Source organism: Podarcis melisellensis (assembly GCF_964234715.1).
Source record: "Podarcis melisellensis genome assembly, chromosome: 1".
Classification (NCBI taxonomy): Eukaryota; Metazoa; Chordata; class Lepidosauria; order Squamata; family Lacertidae; genus Podarcis; species Podarcis melisellensis.
In genome coordinates, this window is record NC_138528.1 from 81867978 (window position 1) to 81883491 (window position 15514).

Here is a 15514-nt window from a genome sequence, read left to right on the forward strand (position 1 = left end):
AATATCTGGCAAGGGGGTGGAGAAGTCAAATGACCTCTTCACAGAGCAAGATGTCAAAATAGGCAGCGCACTACACTGCAGACTTCACTTCCTTCCCCATCTGAAGGTGCACAAAGATCCATGTTCATTCACCATAACTACAGCAGGAATAAATCAGCTGCAAAAATGTCTACAAAAAATATCAGTGTTGTATCTGAATTTATTTTTGTGGGATTTGCAGATGTACCAGAACTGAAGATTCCCATCTTCACATTGTTGCTGCTGATCTATGTTATCACTGTGGTGGGCAACCTAGGGATGATTTTGCTGATCAGAATGGACTCTCAGCTGCACACCCCCATGTACTTTTTCCTCAGTAATCTGGCTTTCTTAGATTTTTGCTATTCTTCCAACATCACCCCCAAAGCCTTAAGAACTGTACTATCAGAGAGGAGAACCATTTCTTTCCTGGGATGCTTCATCCAACTGTATTTCTTTGTTGCTCTGGTAGGTACAGAGATCATGCTTTTTGGGCTAATGGCTTATGACCGCTATGTGGCCATCTGCAACCCTTTGTTGTACACATCAATCATGTCACACACCCGATGCGTCAAGATGGCTGGGGGAGCATTCACAGCCGGTTTCTTGAACTCAATCATTCATACCACTTTGGTAGGTACTTTGTCTTTTTGCCAGTCTAATGAAATCAACCATTTCTTCTGTGAGATCCCCCCACTACTCAAGCTCTCATGTTCTGATACATCCATAGCTGAAACACTAGTTTTCATGTGTGCTGGAATCAATATGTTAGGCTCTCTCTTGATAATCCTGAGTTCTTACCTGTACATCCTTTTCACGGTGGTCCAGATGAAGTCAGCCAAGGGCCGCAAGAAAGCCTTTTCCACCTGCATCTCCCACCTGATTGCTGTGATCATATTCTATGGAACTACTATATATGTCTATTTGCAACCTAGTTCCAACTATTCAGAGGATCAGAATAAAGTGGTGTCAATGTTCTATTCCTTTGTCATCCCAATGCTCAACCCCTTAATTTACAGTCTGAGGAACAAGGAGGTGAAGGAGGCAATGAAGAGAGTGATGGATAAGAATGCATTTTCACATTTACTATAAAATACTATATCAACAGACTGTCGAATTAATTAGATTGCATGTTAGATTTTATTCAAGTCCTCTAGCCTTGTTATGTAAAGTACTTAAGCATGTTCTTCATTTAAACATATCTGTAATGCAACAGAACTGTCTATGTTTCTTGCCATATTTTTAAACATTTTAGAGAATATATGGATCCTCCTTGTATTTGGAGGAGATCGTCAGGTATCCACCCTGATACAATGAGCATTGAGCTATTAGAAAACACTGCCCAAAAAGAGGCTCTCAAAATTTGCAAAAAAAAAAAAAAAAAGACGAATGCAGCAATGGCGGTAGAGCTGAATGCATGTGTTCCTAAATGAGCATAAAATGTGTGGGAAACCTGGGGTCCTCCAAATTTCTTTGGACTCTGATGATTTCCTTCATCCACACCCAGCATAGAATCCTTCTGGACCACAATGGTAAGAAGTTTTTTTTGGGGGGGGGCAACATTTTTCTGTGTGGTTATGCTGCTTCCTGAAGTACAAGGTGGTGCTGGGTGCTGTTTCCCTAAAATGTGACCTTTGACATTGAATTGTTCCATCTTCTCTCCCATGCTTTTGACATCTACCTGACGAGGTTAGCTGTAGTTTGGGGGTGGGATGTCATCACAATGCTGATGACACCCAGCTCTTACTTATTGCTTCCACAATTCAATCCTGTGGAGGCACTGCAAATTCTAAATTTATATAGTTTTGGAAGAAAATCAATTGAAATGTAATCAAGGTAGGACAGAAGCAATCTTGGTTGGTCATTTTAATGATCTTGGAGGAGGTACACAGACTTTTCTCGACTCTTAGTACAGAAGTGCCCTTATATTCAGAAAGATAGAATATACATTTCTGAAAGAATCTAAAGAACTAGGGTGATTTGTTTCATACTTCACGTGGTAGTACAAGCATTTATCTGCAGGGGTAGAGGGAGGGTGAAAGAGTTTATGCTATCAGGAGACGCAGCTGAGCTGAGTTTATCCCTGCCCTGGAAATGTGGTCTGTGTTGCTTGCAAGCCCAATCAATAAAGTTGTATCTGTTAATGATCTACCTTTTAGAAATCTTTAAGATAATATTTTAGTTTTATATTATGCTGCTTTGACTGTATACTCTACATTTGACTTTCTTCAGATAGCTTTATTTATGTTTTATAGATTTAATTTGCTGTAAACCGCTTTGAGATTTTTCTTAAAAATATAGAGTGGTATAGAAAATAAATAAATAAATAAATAAATAAATAAATAAATAAATAAATAAATAGTTAATGGCAACTTCTGAGGCTCTGGATCTTTCTTAATCCTTGGAGATCAGGTTCCCTGATAAACAGTGTATGCTCCAATTAGTATAAAAATGTTTGTTCCCATAGGAATGCTTGCAAAAGGAATTTAAGACACAGTGGCAGAAAGATATAGTTCTTTTGTTAACCTCAGCAGATGGGGTAGACCTGACCCTGAATGAAATCAGTCACACACACTTTGCTTACTAGGACGATAACTTTATTGAGGACTTAAAGGTACATTGTAGCTGAATCACCGAGTCACAGAAAGAAAACACTTCTGAAGGTTGGTGGTGGGGCACTTCCACTGTCAAGTGACTTTCTTCCTAGTCATACAGGTAGGTAGTTTCTGATCCCATCAAGTTACATGTGTTCTATCATTATTGCACTTTTACAGTGCTTCTGACTGGGGATATGAATGGTGAATGTGTGTGAATGTGTGTGTGTATACTTTCTCTGTGTGCGGTGAACACACACATATATATGAAAGAGTGTGTGCATGAGAGAATGGGTTGTGTATTTTTAGGGATGGGTGAATACTGCTTGATGTGAATGGGGCATTTGGGTAGTTAGAATGTGAGATGTGGGGGAGGGGAGTGAACAGTGTATATATGTGAAATGGGAGGACTTCAGTGAAGGTATCAGATGGAATCACACTCCAAAGAAATTTTAATACTGTTCCAGGCAGCCCAAATCTCCACATGGTGGTAGATTTTAGGGGTTCCAGCAATTTTTCAGGGTTCATTTTCCTTGGAATGAAGCTCAGGGAAGACTGTGGTGCATATAGGATATCTAGTTTCATTTAGACACAAACAGTATATAACCTGAGCATAAGATGGAGGGGCTCACAGCATTAACACCCCACCAGATCTTGTTTCTCTATCAGTCCCAGCTTTGGATATAGCACAGTTCCAGCATGTCTCTGTTTCTCCAGCTTCCAGCCTGCTTCCAGCTCAGTTCACACCCAGCCACCAGACTATTATTTTCCTCTAGCAGCTAGGTGAGCGCAAGTGGATGAAAGGCCCCCCCCCCTATTAGTCTGGAAGGCACCGTCACCTAGTGGTAGCCTAGCTCATTCGTTTTGGATGCCGAGGAGGACACTTAAGGGGTCAGCTAAAGCCATTCTATTACACGGAAACTTCTCCAACTAGATCAGCTATCTCCTCTGTTAGATTCTAACCCTCACTGGGTACACAGAGCTCCCTGATGCTTAGCGGCTGTTTCCCACTTTACTTTTCATGGCTGCCTTACTCTTTCTAATGGCAGGGCTGGCTTTAAACCAGACACAAACATATGTTCTCCCTTGAGCAGAAGATGTGCATGTAGCAGCCCCCTGGTATGCCTGTACAGTCCTTCCTAGAACAAGGTGACAACTATAGGCTAAAGCACTAAAATATATAGCTGTATGTCTTATTTAGTTATTAAGTTATTAAGAACAAAATCCCAAACAAGTCTACCCTGAAGGATTTCCAGCTGAATGCAATGTGGCTTAGTCCCAGGTAAGTAAGCCTAGGATAACAGCTTCAAATTTTATATATATATATATATATATATATATATATGCTTTCGTAGATTTTCACGGGTACAGGAATGCAGGTTTTGGTGTCCTCGGGTGTCTTCCCGTGTAAAAGTTGGGGTGTCTAGGCGACGTTTCGACGAGGTCTCACTCGTCATCTTCAGGCTGGTGCTTTCGGCTTCTTGTTACTGGAACAGAGCAGGATCTCAGTGTTTGAGTTCCTATAAATACTGTTGAGGGGGTGTGGTGTATAGCCTCCAATGTTCTGGGCAGAGAGGAAGTTCCCAGGCTAGTGTGCCTTTTCTTCTTTTGTTCCTTAATTACTTGAGGGATATCTTGAGTGATTTCTTGAGTGATATCCACACCTAATGACCCACCTAAGTGGTACTCAGGATATCACTCAAGAAATCACTCAAGATATCCCTCAAGTAATTAAGGAACAAAAGAAGAAAAGGCACACTAGCCTGGGAACTTCCTCTCTGCCCAGAACATTGGAGGCTATACACCACACCCCCTCAACAGTATTTATAGGAACTCAAACACTGAGATCCTGCTCTGTTCCAGTAACAAGAAGCCGAAAGCACCAGCCTGAAGATGACGAGTGAGACCTCGTCGAAACGTCGCCTAGACACCCCAACTTTTACACGGGAAGACACCCGAGGACACCAAAACCTGCATATATATATATATATATATATATATATATATATATATATATATGCTTTCGTAGATTTTCACGGGTACAGGAATGCAGGTTTTGGTGTCCTCGGGTGTCTTCCTGTGTAAAAGTTGGGGTGTCTAGGCGACGTTTCGACGAGGTCTCACTCGTCATCTTCAGGCTGGTGCTTTCGGCTTCTTGTTACTGGAACAGAGCAGGATCTCAGTGTTTGAGTTCCTATAAATACTGTTGAGGGGGTGTGGTGTATAGCCTCCAATGTTCTGGGCAGAGAGGAAGTTCCCAGGCTAGTGTGCCTTTTCTTCTTTTGTTCCTTAATTACTTGAGGGATATCTTGAGTGATTTCTTGAGTGATATCCTGAGTACCACTTAGGTGGGTCATTAGGTGTGGATTAGTTGCTAAAGTCTTTGTGTCTTGACCTCTTGAACTTTGTGAAGAGTTTTTCTGAGAAGATGGCTGTACTGCACTTAGTTGTGCTCTGGCTTGGCTTCGTGTATAGGGGCGAGCTGTGGTTTTGTGGCCTGTGTCAGCCAGATCTGTGTAGGGATTGCAGGGGGGTGCAGCATCCGGAGGTGCCACCATGGTTTGGCTACTGGATGGTGTCTGTAATTTATCTGTGGAGAGGGTCTGGGTTTGGGTCTGGTGTGGTTGATTGGTGATGGCGTTCTGTGTGCCTCTGGATCTGGTGTCAGTTTTTGTGGGGAGGGCTAATTTCCAGATGTCTGGCAAGCGGGATGTGTCGTCACGCTTGTTCATGTTGTGAGGGTGTTTCTCTATCTCGATGGCTTCCATGATTATTCTCTTGTGGTGATGTTCCATGTTAAAGAGCAATTTGGAATCTGCAAAATTAATTTCGTGTCCTGTTTCTTTCATGTGTTGGAAAAGAGAGGAAGTTTTTTCTTCTTTTTTGACGGCATTCTTGTGTTCTGCGATGCGTGCATTTATTCGTCTGTTTGTTTGTCCAATGTACGTGGCTGGGCAGACTTTGCAGGGTATTTCATAGACCCCTTGGTTTTCCAACTGGATTTTATCCTTGGGGTTTCTGAGGATATTGGCTATTTTTTGGTTGGTGCAAAAGGCTGTTTTGATATTGTGTTTATGGAGGATTTTGCTAATTTTATCTGTAGTGCCCTTGATATAAGGAAGGAGGGCCATGCCATTGTTTTCTTCTGTGTCTTGGTTTTTGGGGGGTGTTTCTTTTTGGATTAGCTTCGTAACCCTGCATATATATATATATATATATATGAATTGCATCTTCAATCATCTAACCTGAAAATGAAAAGAAAGCAGATGCAAATTCATACAGCAAAATATTACTGTAAATTTTAAAGATAATGGATTTTCAAGAAAATTGAAAAGAAACTTGTTTAAGGAATGGAACGTTGCAAAATGATATTTGTTAAATTATAGAAATATTGTTTGTAATATCCCTAGACGTTAAGATGAGCCTTATTTTATTTTATATCTGCAGATTGAGAAGAAAAAGCAAAATCATGCTCTACAACCTAAGGCACACAAACAGTCGGTACATATCAACAACCCAAGAAATGCCCTTTACTTAGTACAGCCAGACTTTTTTGGTTATGACTACTGAAGGTATATCATTCGCTCTTCCCAGCTGAATCCATCCTCTCCCCCAACTGAAATCATATAAAGATCCATGTTCATTCGAAATAAAAAATAGCAGGAATAAATCAGCTACAAAAATGTCCACAGAAAATACCAGTGTTGTGTCTGAATTTATCTTTGTGGGATTTGCAGATGTACTGGAACTGAAGATTCCCATCTTCACATTGTTGCTGCTGATCTATGTTATCACTGTGGTGGGCAACCTAGGGATGATTTTGCTGATCAGAATGGACTCTCAGCTGCACACCCCCATGTACTTCTTCCTCAGTAATCTGGCTTTCTTAGATTTTTGCTATTCCTCCAACATCACCCCCAAAGCCTTAAGCAATTTCCTATCAGAGAGGAGAACCATTTCTTTCCTGGGTTGCATAATACAACTGTATTTCTTTGTTGCTCTGGCAAGTACAGAGTTCATGCTATTTGGGCTAATGGCTTATGACCGCTATGTGGCCATCTGCAACCCTTTGTTGTACACTTCAATCATGTCACACACCCGATGCATCAGGATGGCTGGGGGAGCATTCACAGCCGGCTTCTTGAACTCAATCATTCATACCACTTTGGTAGGTACTTTGTCTTTTTGCCAGTCTAACGAAATCAACCATTTCTTCTGTGAGATCCCCCCACTACTCAAGCTCTCATGTTCTGATACATCCATAGCTGAAACACTAGTTTTCATGTGTGCTGGAATCAATATGTTAGGCTCTCTCTTGATAATCCTGAGTTCTTACCTGTACATCCTTTTCACGGTGCTCCAGATGAAGTCAGCCAAGGGCCGGAAGAAAGCCTTTTCCACCTGCATCTCCCACCTGATTGCTGTGATCATATTCTATGGAACTGGCCTGTTTATATATTTGCAACCTAGTTCCAACTATTCAGAGGATCAGAATAAAGTTGTGTCAATGTTTTATGCCTTTGTCATCCCAATGCTCAACCCTTTAATTTACAGTCTGAGGAACAAGGAGGTGAAGGAGGCAATGAAGAGAGTGATGGATAAGAATGCATTTTCACATTTACTATAAAATACTATATCAACAGACTGTTAAATCAGTTTGATAACATGTTAGATTTTATTCAAGTCCTCTAGCCTTGTTATGTAAAGTATTTAAGCATGTTCTTCAGTTAAACATATCTGTAATGCAACACAACTGTCTATGTTCTTTGCCATATTTTTAAACATTTTAGAGAACATATGGATCCTCATTGTATTTGGAGTTGATAGTCAAGTATTCACCCTGATACAATGAGCATTGAGCTATTAGAAAACACTCCCCAAAAAGAGGCCCTCAAAATTTGCAAGAAAGAAGCAATGCAAAAATGATGGTAGAGCTGAATGCATGTGTTCCCAAATTGATTAAAATGGGTGGGAAACCTGGGGTCCTCCAGATTTCTTTGGACTCTGATTTCCTTCATCCACACCCGGCGTAGAATCCTTCTGGACCATAAGGGTAAGAAGGCTTTGGGGGAGAAGAAAAAAACATTGTTCTGTGTGGTTATGCTACTTCTTGAAATACAAGATGGTGCTGGGTACTGTTTCCCTAAAATGTGACCTCTGACAGGTAGGCCCTGAATGGTTTTATCTTGTCTCCCATGCTTTAGACATATATCTGTAGAAGTCACCTGTAGTTTGGTCCAGGCAGACCAGCTCTTACTTATTGCTTCCACTATTCAATTCTGAGTTTATACTATGTGGAGAAGTAGCTGAGCTGAGTTCATCCTTGCCTTGGAAATGTGGTCTCTGTTGCTTGCAAGCTCAATTAATAATGTTGTGTCTGTTAATGGTCTACCTTTTAGCTGGTCAATAATATGGAAATGAAAACTTCTGAGTCTCTGGATCTTTCTTATTCCTTGGAGATGAAATTCCCTGATAAAAATATGTATGCTCTAATTAGTATAAAAATATTTGTTCCCATAGGAATACTTGCAAAAGGAATTTAAGGCACAGTGGCAGAAAGATATAGTTCTTTTGTTAACCTCAGCAGATGGGGTAGACCTGACCCTGAATGAAATCAGCCCCACACTCTTTGCTTACTAGGATGATTACTTTATTGAGGACTTAAATGTACATTGTAGCTCAATCACTGAGTCACAGAAAGAAAACACTTCTGAAGGTTGGTGGTGGGGCACTTCCAATGTCAAGTGACTTTCTTCGTAGTCATACAGGTAGGTAGTTTCTGATCCCATCAAGTTACATGTGTTCTATCATTATTGCCCTTTTACAGTGCTTTCGACTGGGGATATGAATGGTGGCTTTGTGTGCATGTTTCTCTCTGTGTGTGGTGCAGACACACATGTATATGAAATAGTGCGTGCATGAGAGAATGGGTTGTGTATTTTTAGGGATGGGTGAACACTGCTTGATGTGAATGGGGCATTTGGGTAGTTATAATGTGAGATGGGGGGGGAGTGAACAGTGTATATATGTGAAATGGGAAGACTTCAGTGAAGGTATCAGATGGAATCATCCTCCAAAAAAATACTGTTCCAGGCAGACCCAATCTCCACATGGTGGGAGATTTTAGGGTTTCCAGCAATTTTTCAGGGTTCGTTTTCCTTGGAATGAAGCTCAGCGAAGACTGTGGTGCATCATAGATAGATAATTTATTACGGTCGGAGACCACACTTGGGGTACAATTCCAGAAAGAAAACAAACTGTTAAAACAATGTACCACAATAAATTTAAAATTTATAAATGTGATAAGCATATAGACACTTAAAACTTTAAGATCAGCTACCGCATAGATATGACCCAGAGTCACCCATGGAACCGAATTTGGGGATTTTCTTCATGAACTAGTTTGAGTCAGGGGATGGTCTGAGCCTACAGATCTGTACACAGAATCTGGAGACCATCCGGGTCGTCTTATGATCTTTGCCTAACAGGAAAAGGTCGATTTTTTTATTTTTCCAGTAGCTCAGCGAGCCTCACCAGTAGGGGATCAATGGTTTTACAACGTGCCTCTTCATAAAAGGGACATCTAAAGAACAAGTGCTCTGGGCTTCCTATATCCCCCAATGAACAGGCGCAAAGTCTCTGAGCATATGGGACTTTTTTAAAAGGCTCCTTCCAGGACCAGCGAGGGCAGAGCCAAGCTTCTGGAGAGTGTAAAGGCCCTTCTAGCATTTTTGGATACGAGAAAGAAGAGATATGCTGCCGGTACGACTATATATCTCTTGATTTCTCCAGTTTTACAGTCAGGGCACCTTGAGCAGTCCTGTTGTCTCTCAGTGTCTGTGATTCTTTGCCTGACCATAGCTTTTGCCTGGCCCAACCCCAGACTTAGAAGGGCTTAAGGGGCAAAACCCAGTTTCTGAAGGGTGTTCAGGACTGCTGTCAGCCAGCCTGACTGGAACTGGTCGCAGAGGATCAGTGGGGCTATTCTTCAGGGGAGCAGATTCAATGCCAGCCATTTGTAAATTGATGTTAGGCAGATATAAGCCTCCACTCTCATCATCCCCATTTCTAGTCTAACCCATGCATTTGAAACACATCTGGGGACTTGTAGGAGAGCTCTAAGAAGTTTAGACTGAACTCTCTCAAGGGGGGAGAAAGCAGAGGAAGGTGGGCCCAGAAAGGATCCATAAAGGAGCTGTGTCAACGTTTTGGCCTTGTATAATTTTAGTGACGCGGGGACGAAAAAGCCCCCTTGTGCTCTAAAAAATTTAAGAATACAGTTTGCGTTTTTTTCTGCTGAGCTGCTGATGAAATTTATGTGAAGTTTGTTCCTGAGTCCTGTACCACCATTCCTAGATACTTATAATTTGTGACTTGTTCTAATTTATGGCCTCGAAGTTCCCAGCTTCTAAACTTTGGTTTTCCCCCAAAAGTGAGTATCTTGGTCTTTTGATAGTTGATTTTGAGACATTCAGTTTCACAGTATGCTGTGAGCTTTCCTGGTGCTCTTTTGAGCCCAATGGGGGTTTTAGATAAAATTACCACATCATCGGCATATAACAGGACTGAAATATGCCGATTTGTGAGCTTCAGAGGGTGGAGTTCTAAGTCATTGAGTGCAGATCCTAAATTATTTAAATAGAAATTGAATAGTAGAGGGGCCAAAAGGCACCCTTGCCAGACTCCCTTGAAGGTTTTAATGGGGTCTGTTAGATGTCCTAGGCAGCTACACCTGACTCTAAGAGCCGTGTTTGTGTGCAGTGCCTGAATTAGGAACAGAAGCCTTCTATCTATAGTGGTACACTGTAGTCTGTCCCAGTCTGGTTCTGGAGACTGTATCGAAGGTTGCTTTTAGATCAACGAAAGCAGCATATAGTGAGGCCTGCCCTCCTGATTTGATGAGATGTTGCAACGTTAGACAGTGATCTATCATGGACCTTCCAGGTCTAAAGCCCGCTTGTTCTATTGCCAGGATATCTTCATTCTCTAGCCATTCTGTAAACTTATTAAGGAGGTGCTTTGAGTAGAGTTTACTAATCACTAGTTTACTAATTAATAAGCTGATCGGAATATAATTTGCTGGGTCCCCTCTTTTACCTTTTTTATAGAATGGGACAATTGTGGCTGTTCCCCATTCCCTTGGGATGTGACCAGTGTCATCTATGTAAGTAAAGAGGATGTCTAAGAAAGGTGCCCACCAATCCGCCTGTGCTTTTATCATTTCTGGGATAATGCCTTTTGGGCTTGGGGCTTTGGCCGTTTTCAGTTGGTTTATATATGATTTCATTTCAGTTACTGAAACTGGTGGCCATTTAGCCAGTTGTTCTATATTATAATTCCATAATGGAGGTTCAGCGTCCTCATACAAAGATTGGAAGAATGAGCCCTAAAGGTCAGGGGGAATTTGTGAGGTTAAGGGGGAAATAGCAGAAGATGTGCATGTAGCAGCCCCCTGGTATGCCTGCACAGTCCTTCCTAGAACAAGGTGACAACTATAGGCTAAAGCACTAAAATATATAGCTCTGTATGTCTTATTTAGTTATTAAGTTATTAAGAACAAACTCCCATACAAGTCTACCCTGAAGTATTTTCAGCTGAATGCAATGTGGCTTAGTCCCAGGTAAGTAAGTCTAGGATAACAGCTTCAAATAATTATATATATGTGTGTGTGTGTGTGTGTGTGTGTGTGTGTGTGTGTGTGTGTGTAATATATATGAATTGCATCTTAAATTCTCAAACCTGAAAATGAAAAGAAAGCAGATGCAAATTCATACAGCAAAATATTACTGTAAATTTTAAAGATAATGGATTTTCAAGAAAATTGAAAAGAAACTTGTTTAAGGAATGGAATGTTGCAAAATGATATTTGTTAAATTATAGAAATATTATTTGTAATATCCCAGGACGTTAAGATAAGGCTTATATTATTTTATATCTTCAGATTGAGAAGAAAAATCAAAATCATGCACTACAACGTAAGGCACACAAGCAGTTGGTACATATCGACAACCCAAGACATGCCCTTTACTTAGTACAACCAGACTTTTTTGGTTATGACTACTGAAGGTATATCATTCGCTCGTCCCAGCTGAATCCATTCTCTCCTCCAACTGAAATTATATGAAGATCCATGTTCATTCGAAATAAAAAATAGCAGGAATAAATCAGCTACAAAAATGTCTACAGAAAATACAAGTATTGTGTCTGAATTTATTTTTGTGGGACTTGTAGATGTACCAGAATTGAAGATTCCCATCTTCACATTGTTGCTGCTGATCTATGTTATCACTGTGGTGGGCAACCTAGGGATGATTTTGCTGATCAGAATGGACTCTCAGCTTCACACCCCCATGTACTTTTTCCTCAGTAATCTGGCTTTCTTAGATTTTTGCTATTCCTCCAACATCACCCCCAAAGCCTTAAGCAATTTCCTATCAGAGAGGAGAACCATTTCTTTCCTGGGTTGCATAATACAACTGTATTTCTTTGTTGCTCTGGCAAGTACAGAGTTCATGCTTTTTGGGCTAATGGCTTATGACCGCTATGTGGCCATCTGCAACCCTTTGTTGTACACTTCAATCATGTCACACACCCGATGCGTCAAGATGGCTGGTGGAGCATTCACAGCCGGCTTCTTGAACTCAATCATTCATACCACTTTGGTAGGTACTTTGTCTTTTTGCCAGTCTAATGAAATCAACCATTTCTTCTGTGAGATCCCCCCACTACTCAAGCTCTCATGTTCTGATACATCCATAGCTGAAACACTAGTTTTCATGTGTGCTGGAATCAATATGTTAGGCTCTCTCTTGATAATCCTGAGTTCTTACCTGTACATCCTTTTCACGGTGGTCCAGATGAAGTCAGCCAAGGGCCGCAAGAAAGCCTTTTCCACGTGCATCTCCCATCTGCTTGCTGTGATCATATTCTATGGAACTACTATATATATTTACTTACAACCTAGTTCAAACTATTCAGAGGATCAGAATAAAGTGGTGTCAATGTTCTATTCCTTTGTCATCCCAATGCTCAACCCTTTAATTTACAGTCTGAGGAACAAGGAGGTGAAGGAGGCAATGAAGAGAGTGATGGATAAGAATGCATTTTCACATTTACAATAAAATACTATATCAACAGACTGTCGAATTAATTAGATTGCATGTTAGATTTTATTCAAGTCCTCTAGCCTTGTTATGTAAAGTACGTAAGCATGTTCTTCATTTAAACATATCTGTAATGCAACACAACTGTCTATGTTCTTTGCCATATTTTTAAACATTTTAGAGAACATATGGATCCTCATTGTATTTGGAGTTGATAGTCAAGTATTCACCCTGATACAATGAGCATTGAGCTATTAGAAAACACTCCCCAAAAAGAGGCCCTCAAAATTTGCAAGAAAGAAGCAATGCAAAAATGATGGTAGAGCTGAATGCATGTGTTCCCAAATTGATTAAAATGGGTGGGAAACCTGGGGTCCTCCAGATTTCTTTGGACTCTGATTTCCTTCATCCACACCCGGCGTAGAATCCTTCTGGACCATGAGGGTAAGAAGGCTTTGGGGGAGAAGAAAAAAACATTGTTCTGTGTGGTTATGCTACTTCTTGAAATACAAGATGGTGCTGGGTACTGTTTCCCTAAAATGTGACCTTTGACAGGTAGGCCCTGAATGGTTGTATCCTGTCTCCCATGCTTTTGACATCTACCTGAAGAAGTCACCTGTAGTTTGGGGGTAGGATGTCATCACAATGCTGATGCCACCCAGCTCTTACTTATTGCTTCCACGATTCAATCCTGGCGAGGCACTGCAAATTCTAAACTTTTCATAGTTTTGGAAGAAAATCAATTGAAATGTAATCAAGGTAGAACAGAAGCAATCTTGGTTGGCCATTTTAATGATCTTGGAGGAAGTACACAGACTTTTCTCAGCTGGCTCTACAGAAGTGCCCTTATATTCAGAAAGATAGAATATACATTTCTGAAAGAATCTAAAGAACTAGGGTGGTTGGTTTCATACCTCACGTGGTAGTACAAGCGTTTATCTGCAGGGCTAGAGGGTTATGGAAAGAGTTTATACTATGTGGAGAAGTAGCTGAGCTGAGTTCATCCTTGCCTTGGTAATGTGGTCTGTGTTGCTTGCAAGCCCAATCAATAAAGTTGTGTCTGTTAATGGTCTACCTTTTACCTGGTCCAATAATATGGAAATAACAACTTCTGAGTCTCTGGATCTTTCTTATTCCTTGGAGATTAAGTTCCCTGATAAAAAATGTATGCTCTAATTAGTATAAAAATGTTTGTTCCCATATGTATACTTGCAAAAGGAATTTAAGGCACAGTGGCAGAAAGATATAGTTCTTTTGTAAACCTCAGCAGATGGGGTAGACATGACCCTGAATGAAATCAGCCCCACACTCTTTGCTTACTAGGATGATTACTTTATTGAGGACTTAAATGTACATTGTAGCTGAATCACTGAGTCACAGAAAGAAAACACTTCTGAAGGTTGGTGGTGGGGCACTTCCACTGTCAAGTGACTTTCTTCGTAGTCATACAGGTAGGTAGTTTCTGATCCCATCAAGTTACATGTGTTCTATCATTATTGCCCTTTTACAGTGCTTCCGACTGGGGATATGAATGGTGTCTTTGTGTGTATGTGTGTGTCTATACTTTCTCTGTGTGTAGCACACACACGCATATATATGAAAGGGTGTGTGCATGAGAGAATGGGTTGTGAATTTTTAGGGATGGGTGAGTATTGCTTGATGTGTGAATGGGGCATTTGGGTAGATAGAATGTGAGATGTGGGGGAAGGGAAAGGAGAGGGAACAGTGTATATATGTGAAATGGGAGGACTTCAGTACAGGTATCAGATGGAATCATCCTCCAAAGAAATGTTACTACTGTTCCAGGCAGCCCTAATCTCCAATGGTGGGAGATTTTAGAGGTTCCAGCACTTTTTCAGGTTTCATTTTTCTTGGAATGAAGCCCAGCGAAGACTGTGGTGCATTTAAGATATCTAGTTTCATTTAGACACATACAGTATATAACCTAAGCATAAAATGGAGGGGCTCACAACATTAACACCCCACCAGATCTTGTTTCTCTATCAGTCCCAGCTTTGGATATAGCACAGTTCCATCATGTCCCTGTTTCTCCAGCTTCCAGCCTGCTTCCAGCTCAGTTCACACCCACCCACCAGACTATTGTTTTCCTCTCTAGTAGCTAGGTGTGTGCAAGTGGATGAAAGGCCCACATATTACTCTGGAAGGCACCATCACCTAGTGGTAGCCTAGCTCATTCGTTTTGGATGCCGAGGAGGACACTTAAGGGGTCAGCTAAAGCCATTCTATTACAAGGAAACTTCTCTGACTAGTTCAGCAATCTATATTAGATTCCAACCCTCACTGGTTACAGGAGCCCAATAATTGGAAGGGTCTTAGGGCATTATCCAGACAGGACCCCAAAATCCACGGTGCTGATAACTGCAGTCCTTCAGCAATCGACAGATACTTGTGTCATGCACAGACTCATTATCTTATCCAGACCTGCCCCCTATCTCTCTATTTAACATTAGGGACGCAGGTAAAGGCCGATCACAACAACAACATCCCCCATAATAACTGTTGTTCATCCATGAATGATGGAGGTATTGCCCATCATTTATGGGTGGACAACTACTTTCTTCAGGGCCATATAATTCAGAGAGTTAGGGAAATGAATCATCTATTAGTGTAGTAGCACAGCACTTACGTAAAAAATGTGTAACTAATTACATATAATTTACTGAGGGTTTTCTTAAAAAATACACAAAAAACGACCCTGAGAAAATATAATTGCATTCACTTCAACAAGAAACTCCATTTCTAATCAGTGAATAAACAAGGAGGTTGGGAATTTCTGCA

At 40.9% G+C, this 15514-nt stretch overlaps 3 protein-coding genes across 3 annotated transcripts; all 3 read left to right on the plus strand.

The window, feature by feature from the left end:
* Positions 1 to 165: 165 nt before the first annotated feature.
* Positions 166 to 1110, plus strand: LOC309366672 (olfactory receptor 5F1-like; the record flags this gene model as incomplete). The annotated part of the gene is made up of 1 exon (XM_081905413.1): positions 166 to 1110. One exon carries the CDS (start codon positions 166 to 168, stop codon positions 1108 to 1110), a length of 945 nt encoding a protein of 314 aa, XP_081761539.1.
* A 5184-nt stretch (positions 1111 to 6294) lies between these two features.
* On the plus strand, positions 6295 to 7239 carry LOC309366692 (olfactory receptor 5F1-like; the record flags this gene model as incomplete). Its single annotated transcript, XM_081905450.1, has 1 exon — positions 6295 to 7239. The coding sequence occupies one exon, from the start codon at positions 6295 to 6297 to the stop codon at positions 7237 to 7239; it is 945 nt and encodes a 314-aa protein (XP_081761576.1).
* A 4549-nt stretch (positions 7240 to 11788) lies between these two features.
* LOC309377987 (olfactory receptor 5F1-like) lies at positions 11789 to 12733 on the plus strand (the record flags this gene model as incomplete). The annotated part of the gene is made up of 1 exon (XM_081925750.1): positions 11789 to 12733. The coding sequence occupies one exon, from the start codon at positions 11789 to 11791 to the stop codon at positions 12731 to 12733; it is 945 nt and encodes a 314-aa protein (XP_081781876.1).
* Positions 12734 to 15514: the final 2781 nt, after the last annotated feature.